At 35.0% G+C, this 20,605-nt stretch overlaps 1 protein-coding gene across 5 annotated transcripts in view; it reads right to left on the bottom strand.

Moving 5' to 3' along the window:
* Positions 1-330: 330 nt before the first annotated feature.
* The window catches only part of step (cytohesin steppke), a 55,084-nt gene continuing 34,809 nt past the window's right edge, over positions 331-20,605 (bottom strand). For all 5 annotated transcript variants that reach the window (XM_073075807.1, XM_073075805.1, XM_073075803.1 and 2 more), the window contains 6 exons: positions 14,082-14,280; positions 9,016-9,277; positions 6,953-7,071; positions 6,074-6,185; positions 5,165-5,295; positions 331-2,284 (listed from right to left, as the gene is read on the bottom strand). In XM_073075807.1, coding sequence (XP_072931908.1) covers positions 2,146-2,284; positions 5,165-5,295; positions 6,074-6,185; positions 6,953-7,071; positions 9,016-9,277; positions 14,082-14,280 — 962 coding nt within the window. In that variant the 3' untranslated portion in view covers positions 331-2,145. The remainder of the gene's footprint in view (positions 2,285-5,164; positions 5,296-6,073; positions 6,186-6,952; positions 7,072-9,015; positions 9,278-14,081; positions 14,281-20,605) is intronic.

The raw sequence follows: 20,605 nt of genomic DNA, 5'->3' as shown, positions 1-20,605 counted from the left end.
AAGGCAACGAGAAGCAATCGATTAACACACAAAATTCTCTAACAACAAATACATTGAAAATCCAAATAATATCAATAAAAAAGTACAGCAAATCATGAATACAATATTACAAAAACACCGTAGCCATCAGAATCAGAATTCTTTATAAAATAAAGTTATCGCAATTAAATTTGTGACCTTTGCATCCCACTCTAGCTAATTCGTGTAAACATGTTTAAACGTTACCTGTAAACGTTAAATCACTAGACTTTGAACGTATGTGTTAGATGACGTACGCATGAAATGCACTTAAACAGACATAGCCATTAAGAGAATACCTGACGTAATGTGTCCTTTCTGTGCGGTTACGTCTATGTTTTTCATACATTATGTTTTATTAATTGCCTTGTGGTTATTAGTTACCACAAATTAATAGGTAGTCCACCCCGTTGTTGCGCCACGTCATAATGTTTGTTGGTTGTGTTTGATCATGTTTATAAATTACTCCTAAATGGTCCCAGTACAAACATATTTCCGTAACAGAGACATTTCAAAATAAATGGGTTTCTAATTAATCCGGCAAGTGACATTGAATTCATTATCGACAATATTTCTAAATCAAAAACATTACGCCATTGTTCACCTTCTGCTTCTTGTTATTTTTGATTTGAAAAGTAACACGTAATTTTTTTAACAAAATCATAAGTAACATGTAAATTAAGTATATTGACTCCCATCCATATTGTATCATAAAACATATGTAGACACGTTCATATAAACGATTTGCAATTATTCCTTCCGAAAAACAATGTAGAATAGACGACATAATTTTCTACAGATATTTTTCTATGACGGCGACATAGCCTCGAATCGATCATGTAAAATATTATTCAATGTTATTAAAAAATTATATCACTGCGGGAAATACTATACATTCAAGCAATATATCTTTCAAAAATGTTTCAAATTTTTAAAAACATCACTAAACCAGTTACTAGTAATGATTATAACTTGTCTAATGTTTTGCTCAAAATGATTTCAGCATGAGATTAAATCATAATAAACAAATAAACCCATTCCATAGCTTACGGCAGTATCTTTATACTTTATTTTATGAAGAACTATGCAAAAAGCAATGTCGATAAATTACATTTAAATTTCTCAGTCTTGCTTTTCGTTATTTACATGGACAATAATTTATAATTAATCAACAATGTTTGTATTATCCTTGACATATTACAAGTTGTGATAAATTTATGTATATTTCGATATAATTATAGACCCATTGAGAGCAAGTATGAAATACCTACTGGTTTTCTTCAATAAATAAACAGAATAGATAATTATAATACAATTTTCTTTACTATGACATTTTAGAGGCTTAATGAACGTAAAAAATCAAAATCAAATTATCCTTGTGATAAATTCGGGATAAAAAATATTTTTTCGTACATGCAAAATTTAACGGCACCATATCATCATCAACCACACATCACTGTATTTATTTATCAATATATTTTTTGTTATATACAAAAACTGTTTGTGGTCTATATTGTCTATGTATACCATGATCTACTTTCACATATTTCATTGAGGCCTTATGGCGCACTTATCAATGTCTATTTGGTTCGTTAGATGCACAAAATCTAATTATTTATTGTAGATTAGTGTATATTCCTACATGTATATTCTCTAGTATATCATGAGTTATTAAAGAAATTTAAGGCCATCATGGTAACGTTATTTCAGACTTGTGCGTGTAATTTACAATCAAATGTGACAGTGAACGTATTCCGATGGGTGAAACGATCGAATCATCGTAATCACGTCAATCAAATCTCACAGAGTTCTACGCATGTAAAATGCCTCATTGCTCACGGACGAATTTCATTACGGACCCGCTCACGTGAACGTTTCAATACGACATCTACGTACTATGTACAAACATTTCACCTTAAAGCTAGTGAAGTACCATCATCTTCACAGGGCCGTATCTTCAAACAGCCGAAACTTCACACGGGTGTCTCACACTAAACTATGCCCAAATATCACACGGCCGTATAGCACTTAGTTACGACTTACATCTTCAGTTCAGACGTACCACGCACTGTTCATAGTATTCGATACACCCGGTTCACAGCTACCCATCGGCCAGTACCGTGAATGTTAGTGCGAGCCAGAGTGTACGCTGTGTTGAGCTTTCTTCTTTCGCTGTGCGAGCATGTCGTAGAACGGGTTGTGACTGATCGAGCGACGGAGACACTCGATCCATTCGTCCCGTTCTTCCGCTGTAGCTGCGGACATTCTGTAAATAAAACAAAAATATGTGAGAAAACATAACCTTTATATTAGTACCAAATAGTATCTTTAACATACATATATGATATGACTATAGTCGGCGTAAAACTGCTAGTCCGGTCTGAATATAGAAATGAATCGCTTTTCCACAGCAAATTGTATGACTACACCTGCTCGCAACAACTTCAGAACGGGCTAGCAGTTTGCCGGGTACTACACTTACATAATTGCGACAGTCTCAATTTATATTCATATTATGTGCAATAAAAACATCTTAGAATCAATTACGATATCTCTGTTCTCTATTATCTAATTGTCTATTCTCAGTTCTATCAGCATCTGTGCAATAATCAAAGGGAGAGAGAGGTTAGGTTAGGTTAAATTTGGTAATCGGTTAAGGCGGAAGTTTTCGCATTTACAATAATATCAGTAAAGACATTTACTCTTTACACGTACAAGCAATAACTGTAAATTAGCCATTTGTAATAACATGCGCATGTTGGTTGGCGTCAAGAATAAATTACAAATAATAGCTGTTCAGACGGACACGATAATCCTATAAAAGGCATTATTATTATTAAAAATGTTGCAAAATATGTTCAATTCAAACATTCGAATTCTATTGTGTTATTATAATATTTTATTCCTTATACGTAAACGGTTGACCAAATCGAATAAATCGATGAAACTAAATTAACTTTTATAATATTATATTTCATTAGATCACGTTTTGACAAATTTATACGAGTATTCGAAGTATTCGATATCTTTTTTCGACTTAAAAACTTACTTAAAATACATGCAAGTAGGTACGCCCACACGTTATAAATTCTTTAGCATAACATTTACGAAAAAATCTACTTATAAGCGAAATAAAATTTGTTTTATAAAAAACTGCCAAGTGCAAGTCGAACTCGCACACAGAGGGTTCCGTACCACCAAAATCTTCATATTTTTTTATTTTTAGTACTTCTAACAGGCATTATAACAGCCATTGAAGTAAAGGTATTGTGAAAATTGAACTGTCAACCTATTACGGATCAATAGAAAAAGCGAAAAAGGTCGGAAACTAGCAGTTTCATGTATGGCGAACCCATTTATCTTTAACCTTTTTTTTTAATTTTTGTATTTATTGTTATAATCACCACCTTTATACATACTCTGTAAAAAAAGCAAGTGTCTATCTATTAAAGTTTAGGAGATAGAGCCCTGTGACAGACGGACAGACAGCTGACATGCTTAATTGGGTTCCGTTTTTACGCTTTGGAACCCTAAAAAGGCAAGCAAATGTCAAGACACAAAAAATACCATAATGGATTAAGTGTTATGACATCAGCGTTTCATTACATTTTAACAATATAACATCATCGTGTATTGCATCAGCTCTAACTTAGTTGTTTTTGTGTTATTTTATAATGAACTCATACTTACCTCGAATTTTAATGAAACATAATTCGAAAGCTATGAAACATAAAACATTAACTATGTTCATGATGAATGAAATGACATCGCCTAAACGATGTCATATTATTCATCTTTTTTAGGAAAGTGTTTTATTATTTACATATGTATATTGTATATCAGAAATCAGAAACCCCTTTCACTCTTCTTTTTTTCGAAATAAAGGATACTTATTAGCAAAAAACATATTCTATTAAGTTAAACGGAACGTCGCGGGAAAACAGTCGGTCATATGAAATGCCATGAATTATGGCAAGTGACGTCACGATATATTTAACGAAGTTAGCTTCGAAGCTACGACAGCGATACGCATTCTTCAGATGATAAACATTAAAAGTTATTTAACTTTTATAAAGTTTTGAGAAATATTAACTTATTCTCCTCTTCTCCTTGCCTTCTCCCTTTATTTGGGGTCGGCCCTCCTCGTTCGTATGCGCCAGGATGCTCTATGGGCTCTATGGGCTCCTGGGTTGTTTGTGTATTCAGCTGAGCTCGATCCATATCTTTGGTAACAGTTGTTCACCACGTGGCCAGCGGTCTTCCTCTGCCTTTTGTTTTGTCTGGGATTTCTAATGCTTTTTTAACAGCGCATTTTTCGCTTCGCCTCATCACATGTCCAAACCATGTCCAAATATTAACTTATTAAAATCTAAAAATTTACAATGAGGCACCCAACAAAAGTTCAACGGACATTTACTGTTTACTGGCAAATGTCCTATTCTATTGGAAACATTATTAAATATTATATATTACTATTAAATATTAATAATTATATTAACATTATTAAATAATATATTATATAATATTAAGTATATAAAAAGAAAGTTTGAAATTGCTTTACCATCAAGAACATAAAGAAAAGATAATGTTAAATGTTCTTTTAAATATAATGGTAGATGAAATGTTACATTTGACTTACAATTGCAATAGATTCTAAAAACGAATATTACAGACAAGTGTGTCAGTGTGTTAGCGTGTTAGTAGTATGAGGCGTTGGTGTGAAATGATATTTTTATTAGAATACAAAGATCGGTAGTATGGATTTCGATGTTTTTTTTATTTTATTTGGAATTTGAAATAGTTAAGATCTTTAGCAAAAAATATTATTGAAAAACAAAACAATGATTGAGGAACCTATTTAACTTCCGATCGCGCTGAACTTGCTTAACTAAAAAGACAATTTCAAAAACATGTTATTCGGTCATCCATCAAACTTCTAACTCCGTCCGATGTTGCTAAACTTTGAAGATGCATTTAAATTTAGTCGTTTTAAGTTTAAAAGTCTCAAATTTTATACAAGGTCCAACAACCCACCATACCAGACATTTACCAGTAGTCGTGTATTATATTAACGATACCTATTTACACATCATACATATTCCTTTAACTATAGATGATCAAGTTTTAAAATGAAAACGTAACGCACCTATAGACAGTGTGCTTGCCCTCGACGACCTTCCCCTCGGAGTCGGTCTTGCACGCCTTGATGAGCTCCGCGCCGCCGCTCGCGTACAGCTCCAGGCAGTGCGGCCGCTGCCGGTCGCTCGCCGGACGCACCTGACACAAGCACGGTTACTTTAACAACTTTAGGTTCAGGTTTAAGACCTTTAGGTTAAGATTTAACATCTTTATTATTTATCTTTAAGAATTACAAAGTACACTACACAGAGGAAAATACTTATTTACAACAATATAAGGCGTCAAAAAAAAGCTGCTTAAAAATGCGTTACAATCATAATTAATTGAAGGTGATTAGACCATATTATGACCAATTAATAATTTGGAACGCCTCAAATACGTCTGCTGTTATTAGGCAAAAGTAGAAGTGGCGGTGGCGCCTCCACGGCGCACCACGGTACGTTCTACGATCTTCAAAGGTAACATAACGCTACATCCACACACTTTGAACTTGCCACAAACTCCATACCTCTGCAAAAGCATGAACGTGTGGAGACAAGGCGAGTTAATGATAATTTATTGCAATGGATATACATAATATCATTAATATATATGGCTGTTAGAAGACAATAACTCGTGGTGTTTCGAATGCAGTAACTATATTATTTCTGGCTCATACCAACATCACCTCCTTTTTTCTTTTGAATGCAACACAAGTATAGTTAGACATAGGTATAGGTATGTCTATATATACTTGTATTGCATTTTCTAACTGAGGTCAATTATCACACATATCGACATTCACCCGTATCGATTCATCTGTACATTAGATACAAGTAACATTCTATCGAACGTTAATTCCACATATCTCTAAACGATAGCCTTTAACATCATTATAAAACAATCTGTTAATTAGTTATTATTTTATTGAACTCACCGATATATTTTCTAATGGAATGATACCCCGCGGCTCCTTATCAGTCGTGTATTCGAAGTAGTACAGGCAGTTGTCATTCAATATAAACCAGCGTCGCTTCCACGATTTATACCTGAAAGTGGAGAAAATAACACTTATTTTACTATTTGGGTTTAAAATTATATGTTCTGGGTATTTAATTTCTTTTTTATAATATAGGAGTAGCAGACGAGCATGCAGTCCACCTGATGGTAAGTGGCTACTGTCGCCCATGGATATCTGTAATCAACCCCAGATAGGATTAGATATTCCTACCTGAGATCGACCACAGATGCGCCGCTACCCCTGAGGACTAAGCTGGAACGCCTCGGCAAAGTATGTCTCCCTTACCACACCCTTCAAACCGGAACATGAGGCAGAAATAGGTGTGGCGGTGGTGCCGCCGGAGTCGAACCACAAAGGGTTCTACCGCCTTTATCATCAATGATTAATGATTGACACTAGTAGATACAGGTCCCTCACTACTGAGGTTCTTTCGTTAGTTGTCGAATATAAGAAGCAAACCAAAATGCAGTTCACTCATTATGGTATGTATGGTAAGTAATCAACCGCAAATAGAATTAGAGTCCTATCTAAGATCGACAACTGATGTGTTGCTAAGCCTTATTAGAACTAGGAATCGATATGCGGACTGATTGCATTAACAGACGTTTCAAACCATTGTAGAATAAAAATATTTATGAAGACTCCCTCAATAACTTCATTTTATTTAATTTCTAAAAGAGACATCACTTCTATACTCTAGATATAAACCAAGACCTCGATTGGGAGATGAATATACCCTTTGGTATAAATCTTAATAAAGGTTTAGTTATTAAATGTATTACAGATTGGTCATACCTGCCACCCTGCTTCCATAGCCACCCCTCCTTGTCAGGGTTGAAGAATGTATGCATGAGATCATTACCGTCGTCCTCGGGAATCTTGAACGGCTCCGTCTTTATAGACTCGTATAGAGACTGAAAATAATACAAATCATTGCTTAATTATTAACGTTACTGGTATCATCAACTCTATATAAGTTCTGTGGTACTAAAAATATATTCCTTATAATATATTAATACATTCGTATTCTCGTAGAAAAGCAATTAGAGCAAAAGCAATTATTATATTTATTTTTTGTAATAAAAATCTATATAATGTATTGTTTTTGTAACATTAAAAAAAATGTTGTGACATGTGAAACGCGATATTAACATAGAGCTGTAAAAACCTTTTTCATTAATGTATTTTCTATTTTTAAACTAGTAAAAAATAACAACTAAACAATAGAGATATATAAAGTCGCATAATATAGGCAATCGTAAAAAATCTACCTACTACATATCAATTGTTAAACCTACACCTTTTATTTATAGTAGATACATTTTATTTATATCTTTATTTACAATGCACTTACTTCAGTGTTATGTCCCGCGACCGTCTCCTTCGGTGCTCGCTACGGGAATCGTTTTATCGCTCCGTTATTTTATAGATAAGGAGGCCATTATATTGACATCAACTATCTTATGTACTGTTACCCAATTGACGTCATCCTAACTAACAAATTCAATTTGTTTTGCTTGTACAAACAACAAGCAGGTCAAAATAATTAGCTTAGTTCAAATATTTGAAATATTTTTGTCGTTATCTGTTGTGTTGTGTTTGTATTGTTTTGCCTCTTTTGTTATAGGCGAGTTAATGGTCATAACCAGGGCCGGATTTTGGGAGGGGCAGGCGAGCTACTGCTCGGGGGTCTCCACAAGAGATGGGGTCCCACGATAGAGACAACAAAATCGAATCTTCGACTGGTCAGCTATTTGTAAGTTTTTTTTACCAAACAGTATTTTATTATACTCTTCATTAAAATAATTTTATTTCTTGGAAATAATTTTACGAAAGACTTTACGGAGAGAAAAATTCTTCAGCGCCTTCGATGCCCCAGTGCTTTCGAACCTCCAAATCTGGTCTTAGACATACCTATTTCTATCGACATTAAGTAAGCATTCTCGAAGAGAATACCATTTTCTCGCATAATAAAAACGGAAATATGGTAACCCGTTATGCGAATAACGGTTACTCATATATTATGGGTATAACCGCCATCACTACTTTCAATCAAACCCTACAATTACTTCGTACAAGAGAAGAGATTCCCTCAGAACGAATCGTATAAATAGATTGTAATGATGATGACGGATTAGAAAAACTTATGTGATCTCGGGAATCTCTCATTGCCGACAATTTAACGTTAGCTGTGGCTGATTGAAAATTGTAATAATGCGTAAGAAAGTTCAGTAATTGTGCCATGGTTATGACCTTGTTACTAATTACTATGAGATCTGTGGTAAGTTTAAGAAATTTATAAAAAATAATTATGCCTTATATTAATGATTTGGATTATGAAACTTTCTTAAAATAACGCAGTAGCAACTCAGTTTAAAGTAAACAGTGATGTGCTAATCATGTAGTCCGTCTGATGTCAATCTATGCCGCCCATGGACATGTGTAAGCAATTTTATACATGTGTCCTTCCTGAAATCGTTGCAAGGTGCACGTGTTGCTTCTCCTGAGACCCCAGATGGAACGCCATGAAAACCTTAATCTCTCTTTCCACTCTCTTTGAACACAGTAGTACGAGTACAACACTGCAGCTACTAGACGCTGTTCTGCCACCTCCTAGACTACTACCATTACCCTTTAACTGCAAATAGTCCTATGCTCTTTCACCTGGCGACAATGTACTTACCAAGAGCAACTCCTGAGGCAAATCACCGCCGTTGTTGATCCCGCGGTTCATAGCGACGAACTGCTCCGGCTTGGGCTTGTCCTTCACGCTGGGGGTATGTAGTGACGTTTTGATCCTGATTATCGCGAAGCTGAGTACGTTGCACCTGAAAACATCCACCTAGTGACGTACTCACCAAGAGCAACTCCTGAGGCAGATCGCCGCCGTTGTTGATCCCGCGGTTCATAGCGACGAACTGCTCCGGCGTGGGCTTGTCCTTCACGCTGGGGTTGTGTAGTGACGTGTTGAGCATGATGATCGCGAAGCTGAGCACGTAGCACGTGTCCGCGTTCGTGAATATGTCCGGATTGAGCTGACAGTAGCGCTGCGCGAAGCACTCCATCATCCGGTCTATCTTCTGCGCTTCGCCGGGCAACCGAAAACTCCACAGGAATTGTCTGAAATTGCAAAATGTTGTGATTACTTTAAAAGCTTTTTTATATAAATGTGTTGGGGAAAGCAACTCTTCAAACCTAATTGCAGTTGATTGCAAATGTCTATAAGCAAGTGATGACTGTCAGGTCAGACCTGTTTTCTCCCTTACTACGTCTATCTTATAAAAAACATTGCGCATAATATTTTAACCCAAAGTTGCAAAAAGGAGTCCTGCTTGGATAAAATGTCCCCGCTCGACGAAATTCACTAAAACGACCTGATTTTCTAATTCACAGAAAGTTTATTTAAAAATTTACGTACATAGATTGGTATTTCTTAAATTAACTTGCGAAATGTTTTACGACTAATAAAAATTGTATTTTATAAGACATCTAACATTTTCACAACCATTATTTAATAAGCCATAGCAGAGAATATGTTACAAGGTTTCGTGTTTAGTGTGAGATAATCAAGTGCATCGCCTGCCACGTAATGAGTGTCTGTTGTACATTTGTGTGACGGGAAACGAACATTAAACCGTTTACAATAACATCCTTAAGAGCTATCATGTGGTGTTGAATTTTTCACATGTGTTACATCAAAACTGATTACCCTTTTTGGTTATTTCCATGAATTCGTATTAAAGGACAATGCCCATGAAAGTATGGACCGCCGTCCAGAGTTGCATCAAATTGAAACTTGTTGTGGACGATATATAATTAACCAGATACTACCACCAATAATTATTTTTTAGATCAGCACCCGGGTTCTGAAGTTATTTACCGAAATGTTACATAACCTCAAAATCGAAAATATCCGACGATAGATGGAAGGTCGGTTTTAACTGATAGTAGGTACCTATAATGTAGTTCGATTAACATATTCCATTTACTTTTAAAAGTAGTAGGTAAAAAAACCTAAAATAATCCTAAAACCCTAAAATAATGAATTCCGGGTATAAAATACCGCCATTTTAATTTTTAAGAACAACAATCAACATTTCGTCTTATTTTATCTTAAATGGAATCTCCTGTTCAAAGAAACTATTCTGATCGACCAATTATGTAAAAAAATCAAAAAATAATTTTAATATTACTTTTATTTTGACGCATGAGAAAAATCAGTACCAAGAATGGGCATTCTCCTTTAATAAACACTTTACCTAACCGTATGTCATAATTGATTATGTTTATTCATATATGACGTGTATTGTCTACCTACATGGTAGATCGGTTATCACAATTTTATTACCTAACTGTCTGACACCCATCGACTTCCAAGAGTCTATTTTGCTTCTAAGCTTTTCCTGACTTTTCTTTGTTTGTGTGACATTCACAACATACAGCATCCTGTAGTTGATCTATGAATGTAAGAAGCTTCACAATTCAACTTCAATATACTTATGCAACATCACTATTAACGTAATCCAGTATGTACGAGTACAAAGTACATCGTACAGTGCAAAGCTATATATAGATTGTGACAAACAAACACATAAAATCAGATCGGCCGACAGGTACAAACAACGTCGTTAACCCAGGAATAACGCAGATTTATCCATCACACAATTGCATTCGTACACATTTTCCTCTTCTTGATATATTGTTACAACGTTTGGGATTTTACGCCTATTCTTAAATCTGATGGATCGTATGAAATTATTTTTATAAATCATTGATATTTTTGTTCTGTAATCGAAGTTTCTTAAGATAAACCAAGTGATCAATTGTCACTAATAGCAAGTCACCGATGATCACCCAAGCAACTAAAGTGACATAGACATATGTTTATCCATAGATATGAGTTTTTGCAATTAACAGTTACTTTACGAGCTACCTCGCGAGAATTATACTTTTAATATTAATTTAGTTAAATACAGTATAATGGGTTTTACGTTATATACCTTTAATTAATATTTCGTCTAAAACTTCCCGGAAATATTCTAATAATACATAATAAATAAAATAATATAATTTAGCACAATTGAATAGGTACAAAAAATATCTGAGGCGGGGAAATATTTAAATAATTCAAATATGTATTTTTGTCCCATTTATAAACTTCCTTATCAAAGGGGAAACACAGCGCGCCGACAGGCAAATAATATTTTTTTGAAGATAAAAAGTAACGAAAAGTAATTTAAACTAAAACCGTGGGACATGTAGGATACAAAATATTTATAAATGACTATATATCAGAATGATGACTCTTACATTAATTCACAACATTTGAAGTTAAATATAAATTTTAAATGCATTTATCATTTTATCTGTAGAATGCTCCCCACGATTGTCCTACTCCCCCATAGAAATGTATAATAGCATTAATTATGATAATTCATCCTGGCGAATTCGTATTTGTTAGCATTCATTCCTATTTTTTTTTCAGAAAAAAATATCATAGTATGCGAACGTGCTCATAGGAGGTTACGAGCTCTTAATGAATCTTAAATCACGATCCGTAAAACATCGATGTGCGAACGAGCCGTACAATTATCATTTTAACAAATAAAACGATTAAATATTATTGTTGTACATTCGAATGTTAATTAATGGAATTACTCGCTAATAATTAACCGCAAGGCCTTTGTACACGATGCTTTGGAGTGATGTAGTTGGTATCCACAAATGATGCAATATCAATAAAGACTGGCTATAGTTTGTAAAGTTTTTTTTTCAAATATAGGAGTAGCAGACGATCATGCAGTCCACCTGATGGTAAGTGGCTATAGCCGCCCATGGACATCTTTAATCAAACCCAGATCAGATATTACTATCTGAGGTCGCCCACAGATGCGCCGCTACCCCTGTGGGCTAAGCTGGAACGCTTCGAAAAAGTATGAGTCCCTTACCACCCCTTCAAACCAGAACACAGCAATGCTTAACACTGCCGTTGTTAGGCAGAAATAGGTGTGGCGGTGGTGCCAACAAAGTCGAACCACAAAACGTTCTACCACCTTTAAACCTAAGTCCTTACAAAGTTTCTATACTAATAAGTACATTTACAGATAGAATTTTCTGCTACACCCTTACTAAGTTCTACTTTCACGCGGCTTTATAGTTTCTTCTATTCTAGTTTTCTCTATTTGCTTTTGAAATGAATGAGTAGTAGAACTGGACAAAGTTACTTTGTACGACGTTTTCTACTATGTATAATGTACGCAAGGCAGATAAATAGAATAATAGACTTATCGTCAGACACGTAACACTTATGATATCTGTGCCATGATTGTTTTATGCGTCTACTGTTATTAAAATTAGAAGTAGTCCACGACACGATAGTAGCAAATCGCACGTAAGAGATATAAATGAAAACAAGAACGTATATAACCGATTCTTAGATAGACGAATATCGACTATCGAATAGATGGAGTTATCGGTTAATCTTTGATCTATTCAATTCTAAATTCGTATTGAAGGTTTGAAACTTGGAAACAAGTCAATCGGAGGATCAAAAGGCGCCCAGGTTAAATTTTGACTATGTTTATGACTAAAGTCTAAATCCCTGTTCTCACTGTGAGAGGAAATGAATGAGTGGTGTATTAAGAGGACGAATGAGGTGTATTACATGTGGCACATGAAGATTTTTTTCTTCAAAAAGACCGCACCATTGCCATATGTTATTTACCTAAGCAGCAGCAATTCTATTGCTGCACTCGGATTTAAAGTGTGACGAGGTTTGGTTTTATTAGATTTAAACCTAGTTTTGGTACTGTGGACAGACGCTGACTCATGTTAGCTGCTTTAAAAATAATAGATTCAGCGCATTACTGTTGGCGCACTGTCTAACGCTGGGATTTTTCGTGACTTTTCATAGGAACATTATTTTTATTGCGGAGGATATTTTTCGAGAAAATGTATGTATGACTCACTTTTAGCACATCCTGCAGCCCAAATGACTTTTAATAAATGACATGTCGTTGGAATTGTCTAAATTTTGTGACATAGACTGGCCTGGTTTTGTTTTTGGTCATGGCAATGAAGGATACAAAGCGATTATTTACGAATACCACTACCTACTTGCAATTATTACCTAACTAAATATAATAAACATTTAATTGCTTACGACTGAACTTGTCTAAGTTTAATACGAGTAAGCCGTCAGTATTGCAATTCTCATTACGAGACAAATATATGTCTATACTTGTCTGTATATAAAGCGTTCAAACAGACGTTATGAGGCGTTCCTAATTAATTCTCAGTGATAGCATCGCACGCATTTGACTGAACAGGATCTCTGTTCTATTTGAAGCCTAATCTAACCATGTGGATTGCTAAAGCCAAATGATTTAGCAAGTAGCAGTGATATTCTTTAAAATTACAACGCGAATTCTAATCTTGATACATCAAAACGTGGATTGGTCTGAGAAGTCACAAATGAACACAAACACATTCGTGTTTAGAAAACTCGACAGTCAAGATGCAGAATGCATATACAATTTCAGAATTCCTCGCACAAATCCGTTCATCTTGTGTCCAGTCAAAAATGCAATTCCACTTCCATAGAAAAAATACGAATTTAAATTATAACTACCAGTACCCGCGGTTTCGCCCGTTTTTTATCCATACATAATAAAATATAGCCTATAGCACTCCTAAAGCTTAGCTTTTTGATTGTGAAAGAATTTTGATGATCGGTTCTGTATTTCCGAAGATTAGCCCTTACAAACAAACAATCAAAGTTACAAACTTTACCTTTTTATAATATTAAATATAGATTAAGCCTGGTTTCAGCGTTCGAGATTATAGAGCGACCTTACAGAATAGCACCGTTACTATCACATAACACAAATATTTATAACACATTAGCAATATCAGTATCGCTCACCTAAGTGCCTGCACGAGTATCAGGTCGGTGAAGTCGTGTAGCTCGACGAAAGCCCTCAACACCGCCTCGTTGAACTCTGATCGCTCGCCGAGGTAGTCGCCTATCGCCGTTTTACTCAACCCCTCGCCTTTGTGAAGAAACTGCGCCACGTCCTCCGGTGTCCTTTGAAGTAATCCGTTCTCGTATAGGTATTCGATACCTGGAAAAGATTTTTTCTTATATGAAAATAGGTAATGAAGAAACTAAGAAAGAACGTACTGCCCGGTTTCCCCCTTTATAAGGAGAGATTTGTGTTCCACCATGGCACATAAAAAAAATAATGAATTCCATAGTATGCTCTGTACAGTACCGTAATGTACCGTTTTTTATTTTCTCTACAAGTGGATCGAAGAGGAATATCAGTATTTTACTTTCACTCTTGTATGTCCGTGATAAGCAAACTTACTTACATAGACTTGGAGTCGTAGTACTGTATCAAATTGCAATGGTATGATGCTTTAATCATGTAAAGAATAACACAATCCCCGCAGAGAAACAACAAACAAAGTGTAAACTTACGAATCAAATAGTTTTAATAAAACTAACTTACGTAAATGACATGTTCACAAAATATAATATACTACAACTTACTTTAAAAATAAGATAAATAAGAGACGCTCTCTTAAAATGTTCCAAGTTGAAACTAAACCTTTTTACGATATTAAAACTTCGCGTAGGCTTTTCAGTCTGAATCAAATTGTAGACGTATAAAACTTGTCCATAAAAGGATAAATGCTGTATTCGTAAGTATCACAACTACTTTAGATAAAAAATAGTACATGAATAGTTAGGTATTGGATTTAGGGAACCGGAGAGCAAATATCAATGTAGTCATAATACCTATTTGATTATATTATACAAAATTTACTTTTGATAAAATAGTACCTACTACTAGCCAGCTAATAGGATTTAGTGGACCAGAGAGAAAATTCCAATACCTATTTGGGTGTTCTATACAAATTTTATCTAATGGCTTTCATCCTATTTCTACACTAATAGCCCAGACCTAGAATTCCCTGTGTCGTGGGTGCCATGGACACACAAACACTCAGAATAAATTTAAATTCATCATGTACATGTCTGGCTAGCCGGGCATTGAATCCCCCTCCCCCTTCCTTCCGTTTAATGACCCTGTACCCGTCACTACCCCGCGGTCGACCTTGCACACAAATTCAATCACATGTAGGTACATATATGCAGAGAAGGTACTGTACAAAGGAAGTCCCGGACGGAAGCTTGTGAGATGTGTGTATATTTAGTTCGATATAAACTTTCTTAAGTAAATCTTAGATCCCATAAAACAAGACACGAATTTGAACCTTAACCAAGTCTTCTATATTTTAACTTGGATCCTGAAGTATTATGAAGACTCTACACTTGTAAATAAATTTAAAAGTGTGTCTGTAATTTGGAAATAAAAGCTTTTACTTAAACTCCTAAGTTTAGTAACGAAAATGCATAATGTTAGTTCCACAGACCAGTACCCCAGGTCTGTGGTTAATTCACTACAAATATTTAAATTATGTTTGTCCTAAAAGCTGAACCAATTTTGTCAGCAGCTTAATTAAGAGGACTTTCTAGAGTGTTATTTAGGCTACTTTTCTTTACTAATTAATTTAGAAACCCAGCGTAAAAATTTTAAATCTCTAGAAATTGGGACCAAAATTAACATTGTAACCTACATAATGAATGTGACATAGTTAAGGTCCTGCCTTTACTTAATGCATGACCACGCAATATACAATGTCCACACTGAACCACCGGCGGAATCTAGTGCAAAATAAACATAAAAATCTAGAAAGGTTTTAAAATTCCAAAGCAATCTATAAAACTAAACATTCATCAATTGGGTAAATACGAACGTAGATCAGAGTACAAATAGGTTCGGACCTAAGGGAGCCGACGAGACGCAAATACCGATGTAGGTAGCCGATACAAACTGTTACCCGCCGACGGTTAATGACCCCGTAACCGTCGCCACCCCCCGATCGACCTTGCACGCAAGGCCGGCAGTGGGCACACGTAACGATGTGCATTCCAATATACGTCATTATCATTCCATTATAAACATCAGGGGGCCTACCGTCATCTTTTAAAAACCACCATAGTTCAGGAAAGTTCTATTTCCTCCTTAAAACAGTAAAATATTCCGTTATACACAGTTGAACAAACTTAAACCCTTATTCATTTTTCGCTTATCCATTGTATAAAACCAACTGAAATTGTCATATTTTACTTAAAAAGTTAAATTTCCTGTAAAAAAAAGTAAAAGTATGATTAAAATAATATTGTTTTAAGAGATGGTCGTAACCCCCAGAACATCGATTAATATCAATACATTTAAGGAACTAACATTTCCGTGTAATATCTTAAAATTTTAAAATTGGCGGCTAAATAAGAATCGTGACCTATATGACTCATAATTAGCGTAGGTCATTGACCACTATTATAATGTATGTATCTTAGGATCAAGTGAACAAAGTTGCGTGGAATAAAACTTTTATAGAACCACTTAAACATCGATTCATATCGATGTATGGTAAGGAGGAAAACATTTTTGGCGGATAATTTATCTGGGATGTATTTTTTTTATATATAAAATTCTCCTGTCACAATGTTAGTTACCGTACTCTTCCCAAACGGCTTCACCGATTTTCACCAAATTTTATATGCATTTTCAGTAGGTCTGAGAATCGGCTACTATCTATTTTTCATACCACTAAGTGATAAGATTTGCTCACCATTAACATTTTTCTATGTATATGGCAACACAACGTTCGCCGGGTCAGCTAGTTTTTTTATAATTGGTTAATAATCTGTATACATTGGTTGATTTTTGTATAATTTGAGTTTTTACCACCTTGTATTATATAATACGAACTAAAATTGACAAAAACACCAGGAAATTACAAAATTCAATTAATTAGTTATAAAAGTTTAGCAACTGACTATAATAGCGGTACATTGTAAAACTTGTTTGGCCTCGCAATTTTTACTTGAAACATAAAAAAAACACTAAGTTTTTTTTGGGATCTTCTTATCTGTTTATCGATTCGGATTGAACTTCAAAGCACATTAAGTGAAATCTTCTTTTCGCTAACACCGCTCTTTGCCTACCTACGCAATAATTTAGGTTATTCGAAGCATATATGTATTAGTAGATATAGGTAAACAATTTAGTTATCTTTTTGTTTGTCAAAAGATTTTAAAGGTATAATTTTCTAAACGCGCCATTCAGACTAATTTTGTAACATATCTGATTTCTGGAAACAGTTACGCTAGAACGTAACGTTACGATGCTATTTTGTATAAATAGAAAATTGGAAAATGATTTAAGTACCGACCGTACCCGACGATCACTATTTCCTTTAAATGTTACAAATTAGCAAAAACTTGTTGTTTACCGACATCAGAGAAGATATTACGTAGATGACGGCTGAAGCTAGATAACTCTAACGACTCCGTTAACCTTTTTCCCCTTTCTAGAGTCCATAAAAACATGTCGCGGTTGACAACGTATTTGCATTAGTCGCTGCGAATGACAAAAAATGTTTACTAAAGAAAAACCCGATTGCAGTAGCAACAGACAGTTTAGACGTATTCATTGGGAAGCTCAAAAAACGAAATTCTCGATCCATTACTAAATACCGTCATTATATCATGTAGACAAAGTTTTTTGTATGATTAAGGTCGTTGAATTTTATTTTAAAAATACCCTTGTTAGTAGTTTCGTACTGGTTTTAAGTATTATAGTGGATAGTATATAGAGCTATATTTCTACCATGGAAAATATTTTAGATCTTGCACCACCTATTGGATCCAAAAGTCTCCTATCTTTTACGCTGAAATTGGCCTAGTAGTTACGGAGATTAATGTGAAGTAGCACATTGATACGTGATTTACATATGTATAGATATATTTATATATTAGTATTGGTTACGCTAACACGGTATGTACTTGTAGTCTTGTACATACACGGAGTACTTCATACGAAAATAACATAAAAAAAACCTCTATGTATGTTAAATTATTTCAAGTACATGTCGTATACCTTTAATAATAACATGCCAAGTTAACATTAACACTACCAAGTTAACTTTTTAATCGGTGGTCGAATTAAACCTTTTATTTTTTTATTATCGAGGGGGAAACCTTCAAATACTTCAAACCTTCCACTGTTGCCGCCCGCAACCCCGGAAGCCCCCTTTTAGTTGCCTATTACGACAGGCAGGGGATACCGTAGCCCTATTCTGGTCCCGGAACTACAACTTCGAATTAAACCTGATAACATACCCTGTTACATAACAACACAAATTTAAACATACGAAAGATTTTTCACCTTTTCGAATCGGAGGTCGATATGAACGTGAATATAACTTCTGATCGACGATAGCTGCCATCACAATGGGCGCACTTGCTATTGTTATCCGTCTGCTGCGATTGAGTAACCCACCTAAAACTATCTATTCACTGCCATCCATTCACACCGATCGTTACACAAAACAACGAGTTAACGTTACGCCATTTAAATATAACATAACATCAAATATTATGTCTGTATTATATCTGCGAAGTTAAGCGCTGCTGTTTGGTTTAAAGAGTGTTGTAAGGCAAAGACACCAAGCGTTTCAATTTAGTCCACAGGAATAAGAACACATCTGTCGCCGACCTGAGGGACTCCGAAGCATTAAAGTGCCTTTGCAGGCACAATAAATATATTTCATTACATTTCATTGTTTTCAGATGTCCATGAGCAGCAATGCTCTCTCACTACCAAGTAATGTACTTGCAGCCTAGCTGGTAGTGCTACTTCTAGTTCATGAAATAATAACAATAACAAGCACGGCATATCTGCATAAACTTTACCTTTGTGTCACACGTCACTCTTTGTACAAAAGACAGCACATGATATTCGAGTTGTAGTAATTAGATAAGAACTTCTTATTCAAAGTTTTAGTACTAAGACAAAGGATTATTGACTTTTCTATGACGAAGGCTTATTGTTCCATATTTCAGGTACAAAAGTTTGTTTATCAGTAAACAGTGTTCTAAATAACGTCACAAAGAACTTATTATCTGAGAAAGTATTATCTTTTGTGGATTTTCTGGAAAACAAGAAACACAATGTTCTTAGGTTTGTAGGTTTACACGTTTAATTTACGCCAAATAAAAGGTATATTTTTGCGGTTAAATGTATTGCGGTTTTTATTGCTGTATACAACAGCTTAAAATGTAAGTTAGAGGAAGTATGTTTACATAGTGGAAATACAAGCAATAAATGGATTATACTGCAGTTAAGCGAATCCTTTACTAAGTAAATAACTTAGATTATCTCTACACCCAATCGGGGCACATTATATCAACATCAATTAGCGGCAAAATTTTCAAGGACATTCAGGGCGAACCTTTCGTGCGCAACTTTCTGTTGACGTCACACGCTCCTTCCCACAGGCTTTTCTCTGACGTCACCCGCCGACGCTCAGCATCATTTTTCTAAAGTGAAAAGCGTGGGTTGCCAGATTTCAGAATACGACTGACAGGACCATCAATTTCAAATGTATTCCGAATATATTGGCAGATTGTCGAATTGATCGTTCTTTTATCCCGTAACGAGAGCTTCGTTTTATTAAATTTCATCTCAATAATATTTACAGAGTCATTGCTCTGTGGTCATCAGGAAAAAAGAATAAATCCTTCATGCTGGCGGGGAAAGGATAGGTAAAAGGCCCGGTCTCGTTGTAGTTGCCTTTATAACCTAGCTAATGGGTGCAATCCTGATGCATGCAGAATTGAAGATAGCATAATGGCAAATTGCCTTGCCACTGGAAAGAACGGAAAAAAGGCTGCAGGGACAAATGACGTACGGAATGTATACAATAACAAAGAGATTGACTCTGTTTACGACCACTACTCAGCTTCATAACTAAATTGACTTAAATGGACTGCAAGAATTCCGTATCGTATACACAGGCCGTGATTTTAATAACCTTGATGCGCAATATTAACGATGATAAATGTATCTGAAGCAAGTAGGTAGCAATTACAACGTAAGCGTACACATTCTTTACTGCAAAATTTACTTCACAACGCTTAGGTAACTTGTATACCGGATGAGTATCTTAACTTATTTAAGGCTTTAAGGTTACTTGGGAAACTTAAAATAACTTCCAAGAAAGTAACATTAAACATTATGGGTGGTGATATAAAAAGAAAACTAGTATTATAACTAAAAAATATATTAAAAATCAAGAATAATTTTCTTCAGCGACACATCAAATTATTTCCCCCGGGAAAGGAGACCTCACGTGCTGCACGACATTTTATTTGAATTATGCATGATCATTGCATATGCAAAGGATGGAATTAGAACGTGCAATAAAGCTATGCTATTTATGGTATGACATCACAGTACCAATTATTATTATCTAAGGAATTTCGCACCTTATTTTTTATAAATAACGTAAACAAAGCTTTTAATGAAACAA

The sequence above is a fragment of the Epargyreus clarus genome, unplaced genomic scaffold (assembly GCF_041222505.1).
Source record: "Epargyreus clarus isolate Ecla_fem2 unplaced genomic scaffold, WU_Ecla_fem_2.2 ptg000008l, whole genome shotgun sequence".
NCBI classification, from domain to species: Eukaryota; Metazoa; Arthropoda; class Insecta; order Lepidoptera; family Hesperiidae; genus Epargyreus; species Epargyreus clarus.
This window is presented reverse-complemented; position numbering and strand designations above follow the sequence as displayed.